General features: G+C 43.5%; 1 protein-coding gene across 1 annotated transcript in view; it reads left to right on the top strand.

Moving 5' to 3' along the window:
* Positions 1 to 25,891, top strand: part of wnt5a (wingless-type MMTV integration site family, member 5a) — a 26,363-nt gene extending 472 nt beyond the window's left edge. Inside the window, exons 1-5 of the mRNA XM_080764507.1 lie at positions 1 to 901; positions 5,792 to 5,947; positions 12,325 to 12,572; positions 19,276 to 19,568; positions 23,132 to 25,891. The exon at positions 1 to 901 is cut by the window's left edge and continues 472 nt beyond it. Of these exons, the coding sequence (XP_080620633.1) occupies positions 5,811 to 5,947; positions 12,325 to 12,572; positions 19,276 to 19,568; positions 23,132 to 23,590 (1,137 nt within the window). The 5' untranslated portion in view covers positions 1 to 901; positions 5,792 to 5,810 and the 3' untranslated portion in view covers positions 23,591 to 25,891. The remainder of the gene's footprint in view (positions 902 to 5,791; positions 5,948 to 12,324; positions 12,573 to 19,275; positions 19,569 to 23,131) is intronic.
* The last annotated feature ends 792 nt before the right edge of the window (positions 25,892 to 26,683 follow it).

Genomic DNA, 26,683 nt, shown 5'->3' with positions numbered 1-26,683 from the left:
GTTTGTGGCGAGGACTCCCGTGCTGTGGATGTTTCTACAGGTAAAACAAACCCCGACCCGACGCGCTGCTTCCTTCCCAGTGAAAAGGTGACCGCAACACTGCTGCAACCGCTTGGATTATAATCTCTTTTTTGTTTTGTTTCATTCAAAGCAATATTTGGTTTTTCGGTACATTTTATATATATATATATATATATATATATATATTTTGTCTTTAAAAAAAACCCCGGCCGGGGGAGAAATCATTGTTTCTTTTGGTAAAACGGTGGTGGAACTCCGATCGAGGAGAGGAGAAAGCAAGAAGAAAAGTAGGACAATTTCCTTCAAGATCAGAAGGAGGAGAAAAAAGGGGGCACAAAGTTTGTTGCTTGCTGCTGACGTTTTTCTGCCACTGGCACCACAAAAAGTTTGTGAGAGTGTTGCCTGTGAATGTTTAATTTGTCATTAAGGCTTTTATAATCACGCCCACGTTTGTTAACGGCACTGATTTCTTTTTTTGTAGAGGGTTGTTTCTCCAGATCTCGTTTATGACTTTGTAAATAAAATCCCCCGGTTCTTCTCCACACTCAGATTATTTGGCGCACGTTACGGAGTGCATTCACCGATTACCCTGATTTATTTCCCCCCCTTTACATGTAACCTACATCTGAACAACTTGAACCAGTGGGGTTTTCGTACGTGTCTCTGTCCACAAGCTTTCCGGGAGATCGGGATACCTATACAACTCAATCAAACCCGGTGGACTTCTTGTGTTCACACAATTTGCTGGGAAAAGGGAATTAAAAAGAAGAAGAAAGAACCCACCTGGCTTGGAACTGGAATTATTCGTTTGATCGTCACTCACACCAAATAAAAAAGGAGTGGAGTTTTAGGACATCTTTCTAACGGACTGCAGCTATTGGTGAGTATCCTTTTATAGGCACTTTTCATTGTTCAATGTTTTCCAACGGTTCATAAATGTTGTGTTTTTAAGCAGGGCAGTTTTTTTTCTTCCTTTGAGGAACAACTCTGACAGATTTGATCTGTGCAACCAACCAACCAACCAACCACCCCCCGCATTGATTGTCCCAGTTGTCACCAGCCTGCGACAAACCTTTCTGTCTTAAAAACAATACAGCGGAATAATAGCCATAATAATAATACATACAAAACACATCGTTGAGGTAAAGTAAAGACCTGATTTAATTCACCATGCAGTATAGGCTACGTCTCTACCCTTAAAGTAATCGAAAATGCATAGGCTATCCGATCTAACAATCATTCTGTAATGTCCCAGACAGACAGCATGCAATTGCTGTTGCATAGTGCGCTTTATACAGATCAGGAACAGTCGCATGACAAAGAACACATGCAGTCCCCTGTATATTCTGGGCATAATTTAAAAATATAAAATAGCGTTTTAATGAGGAGCCAGGCTGTATGTAAGTAATGTATGTAATGTGGCTCTCCTCTCCTCTCTGCTGCGGGCCCCCAGCGTCAAACCCTGGTCCCCTGGCGCCCTCTCCTGGTCTAATGACAGCCAGAGCATGCAACCAGGGGCCACAGCCTTTAGAGAAGCAGCCGAAATTAGTGCAACAATATGTTTATGTTAACTTGAGGCACTTTTCTGTTCTGTTCTAAATATCACCAGGTAATTTCCGTCTACTGCCGAGCATTAACGCCATTATTGTGATTATGGTCCTGACTCCTTATATATAGTGGCTGAAATACAACCATAACTAGACCAAACATAATGTAGGCCTATGAGATAAATCCTTTGAATATATTCATAACTACATAATCTACATGACCTCTCCTAAATATACTAGATATTAGGAATAGGCTATATTAATTATTTTGTGTTCTAAAAATGTATGAAAACACATAGCTAGGCCTATACTTCTTATATGCTAGTACATCCACTTTCGTGTTCAAATCACTATATGGGCCTTTTCCATTAGTTTTTAGGGGGGGGGTCATATACTAACAGAATGTCTTGATAATTACATACTGGTATATTACTGAAACATTTTTTATTTATTTTTTGCAATAATGGCTATTTTAGATGATTTGGCCTTGAGTTCGTCCAACTATGGTCTGAAAACAAAACCAGAGAGAAAGCGAATAATAAAAAATATGTATGAACATAGGCCTATGTCTATAGCCTAGCCCTAGGCTTCTCTCTTAGTCTCTCTGTATCTGCATAATTGCAATTAGCCTAACATGGTTACATAATTTAAGCAGTTTAATAGGCTATAACCTAACTGTCCATAATATTGAAAATGTTCCCCATATTGGCATAGAGTAAAATTATGTTAATGTAGGCTATTCTATGTAGCCATAAACTCAGTTATTGTAGAAATGTAACCACCAAATGGACCCATTTTTGGTTACATTTGTACAATCTAAGAGTTAAAACATTAAAAGCCACTCTCAGGATTTCAGCGTGAGAAGAGAATTACACTTGTGCTTCTAATATTTTGACAGCGGCTACACGTTAATTTCTTTCCATGCATGCACCCGCTCCTCCACTCCACTCCGTCCAAATTGGTCCAAGTCCTCTCTTCTCTCTCTCCCCAGTGCGTTTATACCGACACAAATGAATGGGCCGACCATCCATCATCCATTCACCCGCTTTATGAATAGCTAATTGGGGTCAAATCGTTCCCAGGGGTCAGGGGAGTTCTCTGCTCTGTGCACTGACTGGTGTGCCATGCACGAGACAAGAGGAGTGGAGGATTCTTTTATTTTCTTTTCTTTTTTGCAATCAATGTAGAAATACGAGTAAAGATCCCGTTGATATTCAACATGTTACTTTGTACAAAGGTATAGGCATACAAAAAAGTACTTAGGTTGGTTATAAAGTTGCCTATACCTACGCAAAAGGAAAACAAGTTCTCATATCATTCAGAATGTCCCATTTCTTTGATTCCAAAAGTTTTCAAAGTAGTTTTCCAAAAGTTTTGAAAGTAGCATAGCTCAAGACTTCAAAACACTCAAAGTGTAAAATAGGGCCTATACTTTGTTTTCTAAAATAAAAAAAATCTAAATCTAAAGTAATGTTAAATCAGTTTTCATTCAAATGATGGTGGTGTAATAGAACACAATCTATTTGCCCATCTCTGCAATGTAGTTGAGTAGAAGTCTATTTGATAAATGGACATGCTCAAGTTAAGTAAACAATACCTCAAATGTACTTGTGTAAGCACAGTACAGTAAATGTACTTAGTTACTTTCGGCTACCGCATGAGACATAAACTGTTCTTTCCACACACACACACACACACACACACACACACACACACACACACACACACAATCGTGATGGTCTGGTAATAAATGCTTATGTCGTGATGGGGGCTATGTGTTTTATCCTTTGGTCGGACTGAATTAAATCCATGAATTAACTATGTTTAATATTTATATTTATTTCACACTTTATTTAAAAAATATATATAGGCTATATATAAAACAATATTGAAAATAGCAGATCTAGAAGCGTAGACAATGTGAGCTTGTAGATTGGCTATTTTCACTAGAAGTATACAGGGCTTAAGTGGTTACGAACGCTTTCTTTCTTTCTTTCTTTCTTTTTGATAGATTTAAAAAACAATCCCGGCGGTAAGGAATATTTGTCCAGAGTGTTTAGACTCTTTAGCAGAACTATGAATAATGTCCAGTCATCCATCATCTTATGATTTTTATGGCACGATGGACGGTGTCGCGTGTGTGCACGCACGATATCTGATCTACAAGCTCACACTCACAGCATGTCACGCAAGCCTGTAGATCTGCTGTTTTCGGTCTGTGATACCGTCGTGTGAAGGAGCGGTAGTATAGCCCGTTGTTTCCAGCCAGTACCCTTCTGTGTGTGTGTGTGTGTGTGTGTGTGTGTGTATGTATGTGTATTACTACCCACAAGTGTAGCAGAAAGTATAGCAGAAAAGAAAAATGTTGAATGGTTATAATTTGTTTTATTGTTTTATTTTAATTAGGCTTGATTTACACTTAGCTGTGAGATGTGGACAGAAAAGCCCCCCCCCCCCTTTGTTTTTGCCTAACATCATAGGCTCTTAGCTTGTAGATTTGAGCTATTTTGGGTACATGATACCGGCACACAATTCAACTTAGACTGTGAGGGCTTGGTAATTATTTTTTACCTTGATGTCCTCACTAATATAGTCTGTGTGTGTGTGTGTGTGGTGTGTGTGAGGGGGGGGGGGAGTACTTGGCCTTGTCTTTAATGAGTATTAAGCAGCAGACCCGGCTCGCATGCAGTTCCAGACAAACTCAACTTTGGAAAATACTGTGGCGTGACAAATTGGGAGTCCCAGTACCCTCCAAAATCACACACACCCCAACAACCAACGGCACAGCTGGGCAACATTCTGCACATAACGCCTAAAAAATACAGACTAATTATTTTAACTCGTTCTCGCAGTCCGTATAGAATTATAGGATATATAGTCACACAAGCCACTAGAACGGTTTGCCCGGAGCTATAGAGCTGCAGAGATTATGGTAATAAAAGTAAGAATCGCCCCTTTTTTCCCTTTTCTAAGTCCTGACCTTTTCTCGGTCTAGGAAAGAAGTGCCTGTGCACAGTGTTACCTGCTGACGTGGCTGGAGGCCAGGGCTTCTCAAAGCTTTTCATGTCCAGGACCCCCACATTGAGATGTATTTGATCCCCATCTGAAAAGGTTTTGTTCCAGGGACCCCCTGCCCCAGAAGAGATGTGATTTGTGTGTGTGTGTGTGTGTGGGGGGGGGGGGGCGGGGGATAAAAGAAAGAAGAGTGAGACCCCACTTTGAGAACCACTTGCTATAGGCTACCCACCTAGTGTGGGCATTTAATTATATTAATGACATTTGATTTCTATATCTAATTTGACTTTCAATGTTAAAACAATCAATCTGAAGGAAACAAATAATAATATTGGAATGTTTCCAATTTTGTGAAGTTTTAATTGATCTTAATTAATGCTGACATCCTGTGGTGTTTTTAATTAAGCAAAAGGAACAGGTTTTTGGAGAATTGGCGCTTGTTTAAATTTCCCACGATAGTCTTGACACAATTTAGATTGATTTCCCACCAAGTAGGCCCAAGTTGAGGTGAATGACCTTTTATGGTTAATGGCTTTAGTATTTGACTGTAGCATGGCCCTAAAACTATTCATGTGGGCCTCGCTGGGTAAACACTTGACCCTTTTCAATATGTTTAAATGTCATTTATTTGTGTAAATGTGTCAAATTTAGAACTCGGCATTCGGCAGCCAACACCATTACCAGGCCAAAATGCGTTGTACAGTACAGTCAAAGCACAGCCATGACTTGGGAGGTAAAAAATGACAAGTATATTTGTGCTTAATTCAATATTTTCTTTCTTTCTCTCTGTCTCTGTGTGAGAGGTTATGCATCTAGCTGAGGGGTATATGCTACAGTTGTCTGTCTGTCTGTCATTTCACACTCAGACCTGCTGCCAAACGACTGGTCTGCAAGCACTCAGGTCTCTCCCTGTGTGTGTGTGTCTCTCTCTCTCTCTCTCTCTCTCTCTCTAGTTCATTATGCACAATTGGCCAGTGTGAACTGTGAATGCTCTCTCTCGCTCTCTCTCTCTCTCTCTCTCTCTCTCTCTCTCTCTCTCTCTCTGCCTGCATCACCCTGTCATGACCATGAGTTGTATTGTACATTAAGTCGCAATACATAAACGTTGGAATCAGCAGACATATTGTGACAGCGATTCTTGTGCCCTCTCTCTCTCTCTCTCTCTCTCTCTCTCTCTCTCTCTCTCTCTCTCTCTCTCTCCCTCCCAGGCCATCAGCAGCAGGCAGAATGAACCTGGGTCTGGGCAGCTGGTGTCGGGCGTTGAGGTGGCCCTCAGGCAGCATTCTGGACTCTAGGAACTGTGTGTTCGCTCTCACCCTGGCCATCCTCATCATGCAGGTGGTGGCGGAGGCCAACTCCTGGTGGTAAGTAGCATTTTGTGCCTTTTCACAGTCAAATCTTGCTCCGTGTTAATGCAACCACTTAACCCTATAGGGCAGTAGTTTTCAACCAGTGGTCCTTGAGGGGGTTCCAGGTGGTCCCCAGCTAAATGATGGAGAGTTGGTAACCACCACATGGAGCCTTTTAGATCATTAACTCTTGAGAGCATAAAATGAAGGGTCCATTTGGTTTCATTTTACGCTCTCAAGAGTTAAATTGTTGTTAAGCATTCGCATTACTTAATTTACAAGAAGTCTACACAATTAGAGAATGTAGAAGAATTGTTATTTTGATCAATGTTTGATCATGTTATCTCTCCTAATGGTACCAACATCAATACAGCATGGAATTGTGGACAAAATCTTATCCAATGACAACAACATATTTTGGGTCTGAGAGGCTAAATCTCATCAAATGGTGGTCCGTGGCTCAAATGCCAAAAGAATTATGGGCCTTGATATGAAAAGGGTTGAAAACCACTGCATAGTAGTGGTGGCTATTTTCTGGTTCCTGTAAAATAAAAGTCTGTTCATTGTTCCCAACTTCCCCATAGAGAATTCCAAACAATATTTATATCAATTATTGTAAGCCTGGAATTAAGCCATCCAAGATCCTGGTGAATTGTGACCATAAGATCTTGGATTGTCTGAGAGGGGAAAAGAAAAGCTAAACAAAGGGTATTTAAACTATTTAATTATTAAATATACTGTCATATCATTTAAAAACAAATATTTTCACAGAATCAAAGGCTTTATGGTCACGATTCACCAGGAGCCTGGATGCTAGGCTTAAAATAATTTCTATAAATATTTTTGGAAATCTCTGGGGGGGAAAGAGAATGGTCCTTTTTTGAGTGAAAAGAAAATGGCCGGCACTCCTATGCCTATGCCTGGAGTCCCTCAGAGCTCTATACTGGTGTCTGTTCTAGTGTTATTGTTGGGAAAGCTTTCACCGAAAATAGCAGATCGACAAGCTCACAACAATACACATGTTGGGGTGTAAGTGGTTAAACCCTCTAGTCCAGTGATTATCAACCAGTGGTCCGGGGACCACCAGTGGTTTTTGAGGGGGTTCCAGGTGGTCCCCAGTTAAATGATGGAGCGTTGGTAACCAAATGGACCCTTATAGAGCTTTAACTCTTGAAGGTGTAAGATGACACCAAATGAATCCTTACGGTCCATTTGGTTTCATTTTAAGGTCTCAAGAGCTAAATTATTGTTATTCATCTGCATTACTTAATTTACAAGAAGTCTATTCAAATATATAAGTGTTATCTTGATCAATGTTTGCCTGTTATCTCTCCTAATGGTACCACATCAATACAGCATGGAGTTCTAAATCTCATCACATGGTGGTCCGTGGCTCAAATGCTGAATATGAAATGATGGGCCTTGACCACTGGTCCACACCAAATGTCTTCGCCAAACAAATAGCGGATCTACAAGCTCTAAAGCGCGTCACACACGCGCACATGTTCCCCCCCCAGAATAGAAGCGGTTTACTTACTCTGGCAGTGCAAAAATAGACCTGCGTAAACACTGGATTAAAATCCTCTGCCAACTAGGAGTGTACACATGTAACCAGAATGGACAGTATGGGTGCATTTGGTTGCAGAGTTACAAATGATGAATGAACACTGAAGAGTTGACTTTGTACCGTGTTGGTTCACTCTCTCTGTGTGTGTGTGTGTGTGTGTGTGTGTGTGTGTCAGAAATCCGCCATGTTTGGTTTTTGCCCACAAAGTGCATGGCAAGAGCAATTTTTATTGCTTTGCAAAAGGACCGTTCTTCTATATTTGTTGACACAAGTCTGGAAAAAGAAAGAAAAGTCCTGGTTTAGGCTTTTCCTTAAAAGACGAGCTTTCATGTTTCTTGGTTCACTGTCAAGATGGTGATATAGTGCTGCACGATTGAAGTGAATCTCGATTTTCCTCTACAAGAATTGAGATCACGCAATTCTCATGAACATTACTACATTCAAAATATGGCACCTGGAGCCATAGCTACTGTGGCTTTAAACAGACAACATAAAAGTGCTTGAGTTAAACCTCTCTTCAAGTCTCTCTCTTGTAGCAAAAATATAAGAGTAACTAAAATGAATTGGATACCAACTAGTGCTGCACGATTCTTGCTAAAATGTATAAATGAGATCGCATAGGTGTCTGAATCTAGATTGCAATCTTTTTTTCATTAATCGTGCAGCACTAATGTGATATTGAGTCCATTAGAAATACATAGACAGTGGGAACCTTCTCCCAACGGGGGTTGAACCGGTACACGGACAAAACGATGTGTCCGTGGCAAAGACCTGGTCTTGTCCGTGGCAAATGTTTGATTTTCTAATTTACACACCATTATAATGTTCTTACTTTGACCCACTTACTGAATGTCAAGTCTCCAGGTTTTCTTCAGAATAGGTTTGACACTACTACAACTCTATGGCACATTAGGAGTCTAACTAGTAGTGGTTCTAAATGTTTTATTTGCAATGACCCCCTTAACTCTGAGAGTATTCAAATGGACCCATTTGGTTCCATTTGAACATTCACAGTTACAGACCTGTTATGGTCATTCAGGGCTATCTATTTCTGTTTCTGGTAATAATATTGTCCACTCATTTTGTATGTCCGTGCCAAGATGGCGATGACCCCTGTTCCTGCCTAATATTGAACCAGTGCAGTGTTTCCACTGAAAATGAATTTGGTCAGAACCCTAATAGTTGTTTCGGAAGTGGAACCAAAACATGGCCGCCAGTTCCGTGAAGGCACCATAAGGTTCCAAGAACCTAGAACGGAACCAGTTCTAGAACCAAAGTTCTTTTGGTGGAAAAGGGGCATATTCTGTGTAGGCTATTGTATCATATAAAAGAACCAAACATGGTCATAAAGAAGATATGGCTATGACTTCATATATTATATATAACAAATGTAAAACTTTGTATCTTTTAACTTGTTTTTAGCTTCAAAATCGTGCGTGCGTGTTAAGCTTCAGTCGCACCACATATGAAGCACTACAACATGCTGACTGTTGCACATTAGCTTTGCATGAAGATCCTTTTTCTCCCTTATTTTCTTTTTCCACATTTTAGCCAAACCAAAATTATGAATATTATAGAAAACATAGAATGCTGTGGCTTTTGAGTAAGTATCCAAATATGTGCAAGCACGAACTATGTAGTAAGACCGTGTGTGTGTCTGTGTGCACGCACTTTCTGATGGAGGAACATTCTGTTTACCAATCTCCATAGAAGCACCACTTGACCAATACCTACTGTATTTACATCCTGTGTGTGTACCATATGTAGTCTTTTAAAAAATATTGTCAAAATTATTGTATGGGAGGCTTTAGAGAACTTTTAAGAAATGCTCCATTCAAAAAGAAAAGATTTTTTTAGTGATTGTGTGTGATATTGAGGGGTTTCATGTTCACATCATTTTTCATTTAGGCAGAAAAGAGAGTTGGCTGAGAGAGACACACACACACACACACACACACACACACACACACACACACAATGAGTTAACATGATGGGAATTTAATAGAAAATTAACACGTTACCACAGATCCCCATGGAGGACGTTGTTATCCGGGCAGAAACCTCTTATCTCCACGTTCTAACTCCCGACAGCGTCACACAAGAAAGCATCAAACGAAGCAGATGGCTCCAAGCGGGGCGATTTGAGCTTGTAGATCTGCTACTTTTGATGCTTTCAAATTTGAATCCTGAAAAGTAACAAACAAGTTTTTGAACATATGAGGTTTCCACCCGACAGTGACGATATAATCCTCTCGCTGCCTCTCCTTGTACACAGCAAACCCCATATGTCCAAAAACTGTTACTTTTCAGGATTGCGAAAACGGCCCAAAAATATGCTGATCTGCAAAAGTAGCTTTTTTTTGCTACTTTTGTGTGACACGCAACGCAACATTAAAAAGTTCATATGTGGGACAAGCTACATACAAAAGGTGTCGATGATGGCGACGATATTATACCTGCAAATGTAAATTATTTTAGCAGCATAACGACTGAGGCCTCGCACACGTGAGATTGTGTGTGCGCGCGTGAGGCCACATGCATGCACACTTGTGTTTATGTATGTGTGCATGCACGGATTGCACGCTGGCTGTGCATGTGGTTCTGGTGCGTGCATATTTAGTGCAGAGATTTTCCTAGTTGATCAGGTTACACCAGGGGCTAATTGTCTCTCTCTGGGGGATCAGGGTGGGATGGGGGGGCTTGTGGTCCCTGGAACCAGATGGCTCACACACACACACACACACACACACACACACACACACACACACACACACACACACACACACTATTTAACAAAAAGCTGCAATCCGCAACTTTATTTGAACGTCTGAAATGGCATTTTATTAACTAGTCTGTATGGTGTAGAGCAGGGGTTCTCATCCCGGGGGTCCAGGGGTTCTCATCCCGGGGGTCCAGGGGTTCTCATCCCGGGGGTCGCGAGACATGGCCAAAGCATTTCCGGGGTTTTCAACCCTTTTCATAATTATTATTTATTCTGCATTTGAGCCGCGGACTACCATTTGATGAGGTTTAGCCTCTGAGACACAAACATGTATATACTGTATGTTGTTGTCGTCGTTGGATAGGATTTTGTCCACAATTCCATGCTGTGCTGTTGATGTTGGTACCATCAGGAGGGATAACAGGCAAACGTTGATCAAAATAACTTCTACATTCTCTAATTCTGTAGACTTGCATTTGGTTTTGTTTTACACTCTCAGAAGAGTTAACAGCTTTTTAACATTGGGATTACAACTCTATGTTAGCCTGTGCTGAACTATTGCTACTGCCATTGTATGAGTTAATAAGGTTTTAATTCGGATTCATTTTACACTCAAATGAGTTAAAGATCTACAAGGGTCCATTTGGTTATCAACTCGCCATCATTTAGCTGAGGGACCACCTGTAACCCACTCAGGGACCACTGGTTGAGAACCATCGGCATGTAGCAGTGGTACCAATCTTTTCAGGTCGATACCCAAAAGAGAGATTAGACCCAAACTAGTGAAGATCTACAAACACACAAACACAATCTCTGTTTTTTTGACGCGATGACCCGGTCATCAAATTATTGCCTCGGAAAAATAATAATAAATACATTTCCATGCATGAATGGCTTCATGGGTGGTGTAATTGATGGAACATAAATACATTTTAAGATTTCAGCTTTAGACTCTGAGTGTACACATGTAATCAAATTACATTTCATCCGTCACAAATAAATGCATGACTGTGTAGTGTAAGTGTTGCCTGTTTCTTTTCTTCTCTCTCTCTCTCTCTCTCTCTCTCTCTCTCTCTCTCTCTCTCTCTCTCTCTCTCTGTAATTTGTTTGCGTTAAGAGTCTTTTATTTGATCCGTCTTCAGTCAAAGCATTTATTTAATTTATCCTCTGCTTCTGGCCTCTGTGGAGAGATTAGTATATGCTGTGTGAATAATAGTTGTGTTTGTCCCATGAGTAGGAAGGATAATAATCTGACTGCAGACCTGAGAGAGAGAGAGAAAATGAGTTTGTCAGAAAGCGATAGAGCTAATGAATCACATTAGAGGACGGTTCACTGTGGTTGGTCTCTGTGCATTAGTTCACTAATGGAAGAGCCAAGAGGGATGCACTTGTCACATTAGTTGTGTGTGTTAATTATGCTGTCTCTGTGAATTTGTAACATTAAATGTTCTTTCTTTATTCGTCTTTCACCAGGAGCCTGGATGTTTTGATGCTAGGCTTAAAATAATTGCTTTAAATATTTTTGGAAATCTCTGGGTGGAAAAGGAATGGTCCTTTTTGAGTGAAAAAAAGGCACTCCTATGCCCTTGTCAGAAAGCGATAGAGCTAATGAATCACATTAGAGGACGGTTCACTGTGGTCTTCCCCCGTCTCTCTCTGACACCCCCTCTGTCTGTCTGTCTGTCTGTCTGTCTGTCTGTCTGTCTGTCTGTCTGTCTGTCTGTCTGTCTGTCTGTCTGTCCTTTTTCTCATTTCCTTTCCCTTCCTTCCTTCCTCCCTCTGTCCCTCCCTCCCGGGTTGGGTCTCTCCTCATAATGAACAGGCCCCCCAGAGTGGCTGACCAGTGAAAAGAGCTCGCAGCATGGGGTTTAACACAGAGCGCTCGTTCATGTATCGATTCAGGCACGTTCATGGCGGTTAGCAAAGAGCATTCTTCCGGGTGCTTCAAATGTCACTGAGCAAACTTCCATGTAAATTAATAGCTGGGCGTGTGGCAGTCCGCCCTCTAAGTCAGTGGTTCACAAACCTTTTAGCCTGTGACCCAGAAAAGATATTAGATAACTCTCATAATGACGAACGTCTCCTCTATGCTCTCCTGTCCAGGTCGTTGGCCATGAACCCGCTGCTCATCCCTGAGGCGTACATCATCGGCGCCCAGCCTCTGTGCAGCCAGCTGGTGGGCCTGTCGCAGGGCCAGAAGAAGCTGTGCCAGCTCTACCAGGACCACATGCAGTACATCGGTGAGGGCGCCAAGACGGGCATCCGGGAGTGCCAGTACCAGTTCAGGCACCGGCGCTGGAACTGCAGCACGGTGGACAACTCCTCTGTGTTCGGACGGGTCATGCAGATCGGTAAGGACTGGAGAACAACCCTGATTGATTGATTGAGCGAGCTCATTGAGTTTATTAGGATCAGCTGGTGCATACAGCTAATCTTCCTGGGGTCCACATACATAACATAAAAAACATGACATTCAACATGACATACTGTACTGTACTAATGATTCAATCATTATGCAACTTATTCTCCGATTCCCCATTGCCTTGGAAAGAGAGAGAGATAAACATATAATACCGGGTAATTATATATATAAATAAAATTAGAAACGATTTATTGTTCAGATTTCAAAAGTGCTCAAGTGGGAGGGGGGTGAAACCCAACAACATTTTTTGGCGCATGCAACACTGGTGCACAACTAAGTATGTAAATCAGTCATACAACTCTAACCCAAAACCTGACCTCTAAATGTCTAAACCTAAACTAAACTGAACACCAACCTGAATCTTTTCCTAATTGTAAGCCTATGAATCACAAATGTTATATATTTCAACCATAAAATAGCCATTTCTCCGGACAATAATGTCCTCACAATGTCTTATTTCTCAAATTCTACTGTAGGCCTACTTGTGGAAGTTGCAGGAACAGTTTGGCCTTCACGAGTACAGTAATACAAGTACATACGTGCACACACGGATGCACAGAGTACGCAACGGTCAGTTTATGTATAGGGAACACATTATCATGGGGTTATCCACAAGCACACGTGAACGCACATATACAAACACAAAGTGTGTGTGCGCGTGAGCGTATGTGTGTGTGTGTGTGCGCACACATACACACGCACTGGACAGAAACATGCAAATGCACTTAAATATAGATTCCATTTTCCCCTGTGTGTGTGTGTGTGTTGTGGTGTAAGAGTTGGTGATTTTGAGCAGCTGTGTGGAGGGAATAGTTGGTGGGTGAGGTCGCTGGATAAATCACATGTGGCTTTGGCCTGCTAGACCAGCCCCTGAAAGGGGGGGAGGGGGGGCTCTGATGAATGGGAGACAATATGACACACAGACATACTGTAAGCATGCATGCATTGCAACACGCATGTGCGTGCACGCGCACACACATGTGCACACACTGTTGCCCTGTATTTACAGTTTAATGGGAGTGTGGTGAGTGTACGCCAATATATCACCTTGTCAGTGATTACACACTGTGTGTGCGTGCGTGCACATGTAGTAAGTGCAATCGTTGCTGTCGGACAGAATCCTTGTATCTCCATGTTTCGAATTTGCATGTTTTTTTGTTTGTTTTTCCCGTAAATGAATGCCCTAGTAGTTCTTCATACACAAGTCTCACACAGAAGTAGTGAGCATGTCAGAACTGCAAGCTCTCAATGCATTTATCGATCACTGTTCTCCAGGTCAGTCATAATCAAAGTATATAGGGTAGGCTGTCTGTGGGGTGGTGATCATCACAGCAGAGATGACATAGTGGGGTGGTGATCACAGTGGAGTTGACATAGTGGGGTGGTGATCACAGTGGAGTTGACATAGTGGGGTGGTGATCACAGTGGAGTTGACATAGTGGGGTGGTGATCACAGTGGGGTGGTGATCACAGTGGAGTTGACATAGTGGGGTGGTGATCACAGTGGAGTTGACATAGTGGGGTGGTGATCACAGCAGAGATGACATAGTGGGGTGGTGATCACAGTGGGGTGGTGATCACAGTGGAGATGACATAGTGGGGTGGTGATCACAGTGGAGATGACATAGTGGGGTGGTGATCACAGCAGAGATGACATAGTGGGGTGGTGATCACAGTGGGGTGGTGATCACAGTGGAGATGACATAGTGGGGTGGTGATCACAGTGGAGATGACATAGTGGGGTGGTGATCACAGCAGAGTTGACATAGTGGGGTGGTGATCACAGTGGAGATGACATAGTGGGGTGGTGATCACAGTGGAGATGACATAGTGGGGTGGTGATCACAGTGGAGATGACATAGTGGGGTGGTGATCACAGTGAAGATGACATAGTGGGGTGGTGATCACAGTGGAGTTGACATAGTGGGGTGGTGATCACAGTGGAGATGACATAGTGGGGTGGTGATCACAGTGGAGATGACATAGTGGGGTGGTGATCACAGTGAAGATGACATAGTGGGGTGGTGATCACAGTGGGGTGGTGATCACAGTGGAGATGACATAGTGGGGTGGTGATCACAGTGGAGATGACATAGTGGGGTGGTGATCACAGTGGAGTTGACATAGTGGGGTGGTGATCACAGTGGGGTGGTGATCACAGTGGAGATGACATAGTGGGGTGGTGATCACAGTGGAGATGACATAGTGGGGTGGTGATCACAGCAGAGATGACATAGTGGGGTGGTGATCACAGTGGGGTGGTGATCACAGTGGAGTTGACATAGTGGGGTGGTGATCACAGTGGGGTGGTGATCACAGTGGAGTTGACATAGTGGGGTGGTGATCACAGCAGAGATGACATAGTGGGGTGGTGATCACAGTGGAGTTGACATAGTGGGGTGGTGATCACAGTGGGGTGGTGATCACAGTGGAGTTGACATAGTGGGGTGGTGATCACAGTGGAGTTGACATAGTGGGGTGGTGATCACAGCAGAGATGACATAGTGGGGTGGTGATCACAGTGGAGTTGACATAGTGGGGTGGTGATCACAGCAGAGATGACATAGTGGGGTGGTGATCACAGTGGAGTTGACATAGTGGGGTGGTGATCACAGCAGAGATGACATAGTGGGGTGGTGATCACAGTGGAGTTGACATAGTGGGGTGGTGATCACAGCAGAGATGACATAGTGGGGTGGTGATCACAGTGGAGTTGACATAGTGGGGTGGTGATCACAGCAGAGATGACATAGTGGGGTGGTGATCACAGTGGAGATGACATAGTGGGGTGGTGATAACAGCAGAGATGACATAGTGGGGTGGGCTCGTGGGATAATCGTGTCGCATTAGGCTGTCAATCACAGCGACTGGCCAGTCACAGCGCACCATTTCCTCAAACGCGACACGGAACCCTGACCAGCGTGGGGTGGTGATCACAGTGGAGATGGCCAAGATGGTGGCCAAGTCTAGAGACTTTTAATGTTTGGCAGTAAATGACAACATAAGATGTCAGTGTGATTTATTTAGTGTGTGATAATTTTTGGAGGTAGGTTTATGAATTAGTTAAAGGAAGGCACCACCCCAATGCCACAGTTGGATCATTCAGGGGTCCCCAATCCCCAGATAAATTATGTATAGTTATAGGAAACCTTAGGAAAGGTATACCGTAATTTCCGGACTATACGCCATTACTTTTTCCCCATGCTTTGAACCCTGGGGCCTATACAACGGTGCGGCTAACGGCCACTAGGGGACCTTCTAAATCTATCTCTATGGCCGGTCCACGTCCACCTGCGCCTTATAGTCCAGTGCAGCTTGTATATGTACACATATTTTTCCCCCCCTAAATTTAGCTGGTGCGGCTTATATTCAGGTGTGCTTTATAGTCCAGGAATTACGGTACCTTCTTTTAACTTTTTTATGTATTTAAACAAAACGTTTATGTATAGGAAAAAATACATGGGATTTTTCTTTTTTTTACTCTATTCGTGACCTAGTAATGGGTCCCACTGTTTGAATTGTTCTGTGACCTAGTAATGGGTCCCACTGTTTGTTAAGAATTGTTCTGTGACCTAGTAATGGGTCCCACTGTTTGGGAAACAGCTCTTCACTGACTAGACTCTAATAGATGGCGCTGAGCGTGTTGTTCCATGGCCTCTACGCTCCTCGCTCCCTCTCCGCAGATCCGTCTTAATAGAACCCTCATCAGGAGCAGCTCTCTCCCCATTCCTTTCCTCTCCCCTCCTCCTCCTCCCCCTCCCCTTCCCCTCCATCTCCTCCGACATCGCTCCCATCTCAGCCCCACTCCTGGGCCAAGTAAACATGTCCTCCCCATGTCTGCCTGCCTGCCTGTGAGTCTGTCTCTGTCCGTCCGTCCGTCCGTCCCTTCCCGTCCTGTCTGCTGCAGGCCTTCAGCCTCCACGGGTGATTTAGAGCGGTAGAATATCTCCCGGAGATGAGGCGGAGGAGAAGGGTTGAAAAAGAAACCCCCCACCCCCCCCCCCCCCCCACACCCCTTCCTTCTCCTCTTGCTCCCAGGGGTGGGGTTGAAGGAGAGGGAAGGGGGGGGGGGGAAAGCCTCCCCTCTGAGGAGGATGGGAGCGCGGCCAGCCCCAAACAACACGCACGCACACACACGGAAACGCACACACTCACTCACACACACACACACACACACACACACACACACACACACACACACACACACACACACACACCGTAGTGGAGCGCCCAGGGCCAGCTATAGCAGCAGCAGGAGTTTAGGAGAGGAGGGGGGGTGGACGACAGCTTGTCTGTCCACAGGTTCACTATTAGGCCCCAATCTCCTCGGGGGCTCGGTTTGAAGATCTTTCCCGATGCTGGTGGGGGGAAACCTCATATGTCCTAAAACAAAATATCATAATAATTCCCGTTCTGCAAGCTAAAAAACCCCGCATCCACCCCTTCCCTCCCAAGAAGAGCATTCTAAAGTTTAAAATGTGGAGATAAGAAGTTTCTGCTTCTTGAGGGGGTTCCAGGTGGTCCCCAGCTAAATGATGGAGAGTTGGTAACCAAATGGACACTTGCGGGTGCATTTGGTTTCATTTTACACACTCAAGAGTTACATTATTGTAGGTCTGCTATTTTTGAAAAATCGACTGAGATAGAAACATAGCTCTTTCAGAAAACTGTCGGGATGTAGAAGACATTTTTTTAATCTGATCTCAAGTCAAAATGGGTTAATTAGGCTGGCCATAAGCCAGTACAATTGTACGTTTGGGGTCTGAGAGACTATCTAATCAAATGGTGGTCTGTAGGATCAAATGACGAATAAAACATGGGCCTTGAAATGAAAAGGGTTGAAAACCACTGTATTAGACTAATATCCTCCTTCCCTGCATGGCCTCCAGGGCCTCCCATCTGGACAGCTTTCACACACCACCTCTCTCATGTCTCGCTGTTCCCATCCTTCTCTTTATATATCTGCTCTTTGTTTTTCAGGGGGTCATTTATGTTATTTTACCCCAACCCGTTATTTTTTATTTATTCTTTTATTCTTTCACTTGTTTCTTTCTCTTTACTTATCTCTGCAGTTATCTCTTTCTCTCCTCTCTCTCTCTCTCTCTCTCTCTCTCTCTCTCTCTCTCTCTCTCTCTCTCTCTCTCTCTCTCTCTCTCTCTCTCTCTCTCTCTCTCTCTCTCTCTCTCTTTCTCTTTCTTCCCCCCTCTCTCTCTCTCTTCCCCACTTCGTCTCTGTCTGTCTGTCTGTCTCCCACTGGGTTCTCTTCTCTGCTCTTGTCATTACAGCATGCTCTCTAAGGAGTGTGCTCTCAGCATGGTATACGAGCTGTGCATTTTGCACGTCTGGCGTAGCGGCCTTGGTACCGGCGTATAGTTTTGGACCCTTCCTTCCCTCCTTCCAGTCCGTGCATCCCCTCTCCATGTCGGCTTTTCACCCAGAACCCCCAGAGCCGTACACGTTTTCTGTTCAGCGCAGAGAGATCGTAAACGGCTAAGAGGAAGAGAGAAAAGAATCCGATGATGACAAGACGTTCGTGTTTTTCTTCCTTCAACCCCGGCTCTCACCTCGTATTCTCCATAGAGGAAATGTCACGAGAGAGAGAGAGAGAGAGAGAGAGAGAGAGAGGGAGAGAGGATGAAAACAATGGGAAGCTAATAATAAAAGGAAACACTCCAGGCTCTATCAGCCCGTGACAACATGTCCAATCAAAGCTCTTGTCACTTCTAATTTAGGTTTTTGGAGAGTGGCAGCAGATCAGTTGCGTGTTGAGAGAGGCCTCGGTCACCGGAGGGCGCTATCCTCTCTCTGGCTGAGTCCCAATAACAGCAATGCCATGAGGAAGCTTTGGCTTAAAAACACTGTTTCTCACTGTCTGGTTTTCTGTACTTCTGACAGAGTTACACAAGGAACCAAATGGACCCTTAGGGTTCTCTAACTGTGGAACCAAAAGGACCTTAGGGGTCTGGAACTCTGGAACCAAATGGACCCTTAGGGGGTCCATAACTCCGAGAGTGTTACAAATGGACCCTTGGGGCTCTGTAACTCTGTAACCAAATGGACCCTTAGGGGGCTATAACTGAGAGTGAATGAGAAAATGAATGAATGAAATAATGAATGAATGAATTCTTCATTTCCGTGTCTTGTGCATCCCTTGTGGGATTATAAGACGCCCAAAACTTCAATAAACTATATCCCATTCACTACCTTGAACACAAAACTTCACACATTTGTTTGGTATGGAGAAACAAAAATAAATATATCAAATGTGTGTTTTTTGGTTTGTTGCTATATATTTTTTTCAAAATAATCCACACAAAGTATCTGGCCTGACTAAAACTATGACTAATTATGACAAGTGTAAAATCAGCCATGACAACGCCATTAAGGCCTACCAAAATATTTCTTTGTACATTCAGTCGACTAAAATCTTATAATATTTAGTCGACTGAAACTAGACTAAAACTAAATTTCAGTTGACTAAAATATGACAAACTAAATCAAATTTTATTCAAAAGTCTAACTAGAACTAAATTGTTGTCAAAATCAACACTGAGTCTGAATGTTTACACCTATCTAAATACTGTTGTGGTTATTTTGGAAGCAGCTCATATGCAAATTTTGTGTCTCAACAGGCAGCCGAGAGACGGCGTTCACGTATGCCATCAGCGCGGCGGGCGTGGTGAACGCCATCAGCCGCGCCTGCCGGGAGGGCGAGCTGTCGAGCTGTGGCTGCAGCCGCGCGGCGCGCCCCAAGGACCTGCCGCGGGACTGGCTGTGGGGCGGCTGTGGAGACAACCTCAACTACGGCTATCGCTTCTCCAAGGAGTTCGTAGACGCGCGCGAGCGTGAGATGAGCTACCCCAAAGGCACCTACGAGAGTGCCCGGGTCATGATGAACCTGCACAACAACGAGGCCGGACGCAGGGTACGGAGGACACACACACACACACACACAAAAATTCATACTGGCATAAAATAAACTAAAACATAATTGCCCAGACTCTTCTTCAACAAAGCAAAAAGCAAACATTCTTTGTTCTTTACATATACATACAATTGTATGGTACAAAACACTGAAGTCCTTAAACCAGAAATCTAACCCTATCCTAAGTCTTAATCAGCCATGTAAGTCCCCTAACCTAACCTCATATCGGTCTTAACCGGCCGCGTAATTCTCCTGAGTCCTAACCTAACCTCATATCGGTCTTAATCAGCCACATAAGTCTCCTAACCTAACCTCATATCGGTCTTAATCAGCCACATAAGTCTCCTAACCTAACCTCATATCGGTCTTAACCGGCCACGTAAGTCTCCTAACCTAACCTCATATCGGTCTTAACCGGCCACGTAAGTCTCCTAACCTAACCTCATATCGGTCTTAACCGGCCGCGTAAGTCTCCTAACCTAACCTCATATCGGTCTTAACTGGCCACATAAGTCTCCTAACCTAACCTCATATCAGTCTTAACCGGCCACATAAGTCTCCTAACCTAACCTCATATCGGTCTTAACCGGCCGCGTAAGTCTCCTAACCTAACCTCATATCGGTCTTAACTGGCCACATAAGTCTCCTAACCTAACCTCATATCGGTCTTAACTGGCCACATAAGTCTCCTAACCTAACCTCATATCAGTCTTAACCGGCCACATAAGTCTCCTAACCTAACACACTCACACATTTTCGTTTGTTGTTGTTTTTCTTTCTCCGCTCGGCACCTGCCCAACTTGGGGTCTGGATGTGCATGTCGTAACAACTCTCTCTCCTTGGTTTGTCCTGCAAACCTGGGCTGTCCAACAGTATTGTGTTTTCAGCTGCATCACCCTTCATTCACCAGCACACAACATTCTTCCTCACACTGAATAATGTTTGGTGTTTCTTTTGCCTTAGCTGTGTGTGTGTGTGTGTGTGTGTGTGTGTGTGTGTGTGTGTGTGTGTGTGTGTGTGTGTGTGTGTGTGTGTGTGTGTGTGTGTGTGTGTGTGTGTGTGTGTGTGTGTGTGTGTGTGTGTGTGTGTGTGTGTGTGTGTGTGTGTGTGTGTGTGTGTGTGTGTGTGTGTGTGTGTGTGTGTGTGTGTGTGTGTGTGTGTGTGTGTGTTTTGTTTGGCTTTACTATTTTTGAAACCAGGTCCAAACATTTTGAGGCAAGCTAGCTGACAACTTGCTTATTATATAAGTATATTGGCAATCGGTTGTATTGAAAATATGTAGCAACTAGCATAATAGTATAATTTCTGAGCAAAACTAGGAGTACCCCGGCCGGGGGTTTAGTTCCCAAATTTGAGAAACTCTGGAATTAGTAGGGTAGTGGTTCATAAACGGAGTCCAGGTGCACCATGGGATTTAGTGACATCCACCCTTTATTGGAATCACAGAGTTATAATATATCTAGAGAACGGATTGAGGAGCGAGTCGACAGCCCCGCCCCCTGCTATTCACGTCAATGAAAGTTGCTCAGTGGCGTTTTGAAGCCAGGACAAAGTCTTCTGGGTAGTACGATATGATCGGTTGGCTCCTATCGTAGTTCCCCTCGCGCTGTTCTTGTGGTACCTCTGCATCATGTCTACGTCACAAATTCATTCATGAATGTAACCGGGGCCCAGCCCGCCTGCAGTAGCAGGTTTTGACCAGTAGAGGAGACAGCTTCAACGTTGCCCAGCCATTCTGAGGGCTTGATTGGAATATAGTTTCGATGTGGTGCAGAAACGTCTCATCCCCGTATTCTAGCTTTTTGTATCTTTTCGTAAATTAACGCCCTACTACATTTTTCGTAAATTAACGCCCTCACATGTCCAACAGTTTTGGACATGTGAGGTTTCCACCCGACAGACGATATACTATATAACTATATAAACACTAATTATTATTTTGCTCATTCATTTCCCAATACGGCTTGTTTTTCTTTTTACCCACAAATACATTTTTGTGTATGCGAAAATAGCAGAGCTACAAACACAGGTCACTTATCTTCCGCTATGAATGCAGGTGCCTTCTAGATCTTGGCTCATACCCATTGTGCCTCAGGCACAGAACGAAGTTTGAAAGCCACTGAATTAGGATGATGTACAGTCAGGGGGGGGGGGACCATCTGACCGCTTCCATACGGTCAACCTTGTGGGGAAACCATGGAAAGTGTTGAGTGAGATGAAGAGGAGAGAGAATGAGAGAATCCAGGTCAATGAGGCAGAAGAGAAGACGAGGGCCTCTATCAGTTGATCATCTGCGTAACAGCTCTCGTTCCTTCCTGGCGCTTTGATCTGCCGGGAGATGGAATCGCGAGAGGCGGTTTTCGGGGGGGCTGGGGAGGGGGTTGGGGGAGGTTTTTTTTGTCCGTTCCAAATGCCTTGAAATCATCTCAAAAGCGTAGCAAGGCTTGCCAGATCGCCTAGTTGCCAGGCTACTTCTCTTTCAAGTGGGACAAATGAGCAGACAGCATTTTGTTTGGCTCGCTGCTCAGAAGGGAGACATGGAGAGCATCATGTTAGCTGTTGTGTGTGTGTCTATGACAGAATGTTGCCTTCTCCCCAAGCAACTGACAAGAGATTGCGAAGCTGAAGCGTATGTGCATGCACGCATATGCAAATGCCGAGCGAATTAGGAGCCCGAAGCATGCAATGTTTGGACCTGTCAACTTGTCTGGCTGGTTGTGATTACAACAACGCGCAGTGAAATCCTCCCTGTTGGGGTGTACAACATGTGAATACATTTGTACACTTGTTATACATTTGAACATTTATTTGTCTCGAGTGTATCATTACTATTTTTTTACATTTTTGCCGTGGTATTTGATCTCCCTGCTCTTCTATGGAGATACATTTAAATCCTGTGTAGGTTGTCTAGGACTCCACCTTTTACATGATCCTGTTAATGATTTGACACACATTTTGGTGCTCCTTTTTTCTGACTACACCACTAGTGTTGTGAGCTTGTAGATGGCTATTGCTACGGAATGTCATGGAAGTCAACAGGGTTTTACTGTGTGTATTCAGCATATCTACAGTATATACAAAGTACACATTTGTATATCTATATGTGTGTGTGTGTGTGTGTGTGTGTGTGTGTATATATATATATATATATATATATATATATGTGTATGCATTGCGAATAGTCCATGCGCACAACAAATTGTCAGGTAACAGTGCAGTTGATTCTGTCCGACCATTGGTCGGTCTCAGCTCCATGCTTCTATTTTCAACCAATCACACACTCACTTCATAGAGCACCACACCTTATTTAAGTGGAGCATTGCTCATTCCTTGCTTGCTGCGTGCTGTCTGCCGTCTGTTCTGCTGCTGCTTTTAAAACTCGCTGCTCTCCCCCCGCCACCACCCCAGCTACCACCTGCCGCCATTCCGGATCTGCTTTGATGCTTTTATGGTCGTCCGTGGCTTGATATGAAAAGGGCTTGAAAACCAACCACTGCCTTTGAAGTAACCCCCTCTCCTGTGTCCCCCGCCCCGTCTTCTCCCCTCACACGACCAACGAACAGACGGTGTCGGACCTGGCGCACGTCTCGTGCAAGTGCCACGGCGTGTCGGGTTCGTGCAGCCTGAAGACCTGCTGGCTGCAGCTGGCCGACTTCCGCAAGGTGGGCGAGATGCTCAAGGAGAAGTACGACTCTGCCGCCTCCATGAAGCTGAACGCGCGCGGCAAGCTGGTGCAGCAGCACAACAAGTTCAACCCGCCCACCAGCCACGACCTGGTGTACACGGAGCACAGCCCTGACTACTGCCGCCTGAACCAGAGCACGGGCTCGCTGGGCACGGTGGGCCGCCTCTGCAACAAGACGTCCGAGGGCATGGACGGCTGCGAGCTCATGTGCTGCGGCCGCGGCTACGACCAGTACAAGGCACAGGTGGTGGAACGCTGCCACTGCAAGTTCCACTGGTGCTGCTATGTCAAGTGCAAGCGCTGCACCAAGATCGTGGACCAGTTTGTCTGCAAGTGAAAAAGAAAAGTTGCGCGATCGACGTCGGAGCTAGAAGAGGAGTTTTGTTTAAAAACTGTGGGTGCATGTGTTTTTTTAGTTTTTTTTTTTTTCATACGACGGGCTATAACACATCTGCATTTACCCACGAGCAGAGGAACAGAGGGGTGGAACATGGAGAGTGAGAGAGAGAGATAGAGAGAGAGAATGGAAAGAAAAAACTATATAAATTATATTTATAGAGTTAAACAATTATACCGTTGCAAAAAGACTGACTCTTTCATCCTTTTTTTTCAACAAAAAAAAATCTTATGTCTTCAAAAACTGAGAGTATCATGAAATATTTATTTTGAAATTATTATGCTTTTAATTTTGTTTTGTTTTTATTTCATTTCTTTCCATGCCCAGTCATCACCAACCCATCACCACACATCAGATTTTAATTTTCCTAAGTGCCTAGAGAGATCTGGGGGCCCGGACCACCAATGGCCGCACATTTTAGTTTCATTGTTTTTTAAGATGTTTTAACCTTTCCTGTCATTTGGCTTCTCCAACGGGCCACGATGACTGTGTAATTGGGACGGTGCCTTCCTATTTCATAACAATAGTTTAGCTTGGAGACTTCTATTTTAATGCTATAGCCGACTTCAAGAGGTCCCTGTTTTATTTAGAAGTTGACTGCGCGCTCTTAACTCTTACGGATGTGTGTCGGACGGGCCCCGCTCCCAAAACTCAGACCCTCCAAAGTAGTGTCCAGATAGAACCAAATGGACTCGTAAGAATAGGGCTGTCACCATTACAAATTTAGGCACGATTAATTCTCACACAAAACAAATATGTGATGAACAATTTTATTGTGTTTTTTGGCATTGAACATTGGAACATACTGTATGAATGCAACTTTATTTTTTTAATCACAAATTGCACAGGGCAGACACTTTCAAGATAATGTAAAAATAGCCAATCTACTAGCTTACAAAGCTTGTATATCTGCTATTTCTGCATTTTTTTGGAAAACATGGAAACAATTATGACAATTATGCAAAAAAATAATAATTGTGTGATTATCTCAAATAATTACAATTAGGCGATTATGTAATAATTGTGACAGGCCTACAGTATCCATTTGGTTCCATTTGGGCACTACTTCGGAGCGACCGTGTATATCCTCCCCCATCCCCCCCCACATGTTGAGTAACGTCCAAGGAATACTGTTCAGATGTCAGAACCTTGGAGAGCAGAGGGTATAATATAATAAAGAGGGCTGTTAGGGGTGGGGGGGAGGGGGGGGGGGTTGGGCTATTGACTAAACTATCCCAGAAAGCCTTATTATTATGGTGCTGCCAAAAAAACAAAACCCTTTTATGCACTTTGAAACAGAGGCCTAAAAACCCTTGTCTGTAAATGCTTCTGTTCCACTGCTTTGACTCCTACAGTGCATCTTCAGCCAAAAACAAAAAACAAAACAAAAAACGAATATTATCCATATTATAGTCTACATTCTTTCTCCATATTAATACAGATTTTTATCCACTTAACATTATGCTATGATACTTACATGGTTTTGAATATATATGGGCAACGTTTGTGGTTATGTTCTGTGTATATAGTATTGTCTTCTATCCAAACCAATCAGTAATTTTGTATTGTATTTATTTCCTTTTACCCAGAAATCCTTGTTTTTAAGCTTTTTTCCCCCAGTATGGGGGGAAACAAATCGTAAATTTATGTTTTAGTCGGGACATCCCAGGGGTGTGTGTGTGTTAGTTTTTCTTTTTAAAGTCACTTATTACATTCTCACAAATTTGGCTCTTCACTATTTTTTTATAGTTTTCTTTTCGTAAAGGGAAATGCACCTTATCGTCTCGGAACACAAGTTCCTTTCGTTGTTTGCAGTCGTCACGTACATTTAAGAAATGATTTATCACTGGTGTTCACGACTCTCACAACAGCCTTCTAAAGCCTCATTTATGCTCCGTCGCGGGATGGCGTCGCATAGCTGGAAATGGCGAAAAACAAATGAGCACACGTTATTTTATTTTTTTGTCCAGAGCGACGCCGTCAAGCTACGCATTATGAATGTGGCTTAAATACCACTCAGTTTACGGCTCACTATCCCTGTGATGATATCCATTAGACACAACCCCCCACCCCTGCCAATCCAAATATGTATATTTATAAGCTTCCCCCCCCCCCACCCCCTTGAATTTGAGGTTTTTGCTCAAAACGTACAGTAAATGTTGTTATAGCTGTTATTTTTGTTTACTTTTTACAAATTTGGATCGATGCTCTACTTTGTTTCAATAAATATCAAATGTAAAACCAGCGTATAGACATGTTTTTAAAGGTATTCACTTGTCCGATTATAGTGACATAATCGAGCAACACCTGTATTATCATCGCTGTCGGGTTGAAACCTTGTGACATCCAAAAACGTTTACTTTTCAGCAGAGCCTTAGAGAGCGAGAGAGAAAAGAGAGTTGTGCCACTTCCGTTCACTTCATCGGGCCAGTCCAATGGTGGCTCTTCATTTACTTCTATTGGCGAATAGTGACAAAGCCCTGAACCGGAAGTTGACAGAATGCATTGGGAAAATAGAACAGCGGCGCATCGGAGCGTCAGGCGAGGCGTGAACGCACGCCAGCGTGGGATGGGTTCATTGAAAATAACGGAGGCGACTGTTTTGACGCGTGGCGTTCACAGACTGTGTGTTGGGCTTCACATGAACCATGTGACCGGCGTTGTTTTCTGCTCCCTCAATGGCTCCTTTTCACTAAATGGAAATGGATCCAATGTAAATATTATTTAGTTCTTGTTATATTAATAGACAACCTTTCATTGGTTCAATATCTCTATTAACCCACATACACTTAAGTTAAATTTCACTTAAATGTTTCAATGATAGCGAAAATAGCATATATAAAAGCTTCTTTCAATACTTACCTGACTCTTTTACAAAAAAGAAAAAAAAAACATACAAAGTTTAAATGTGGAGCTACTGTACAAGGTTTCTGCCCAAGAGCAACGAAATGCACTCTCTTCTTGTGATAATATCGTTTCCCCCCCCCCCCCCCTCCCTCCCCGTTACGTCAGCATTGAATTATGTGGATAATA

The sequence above is a fragment of the Protomyctophum bolini genome (genome assembly GCF_963924005.1).
Source record: "Protomyctophum bolini genome assembly, chromosome: 5".
Classification (NCBI taxonomy): Eukaryota; Metazoa; Chordata; class Actinopteri; order Myctophiformes; family Myctophidae; genus Protomyctophum; species Protomyctophum bolini.
This window is presented reverse-complemented; position numbering and strand designations above follow the sequence as displayed.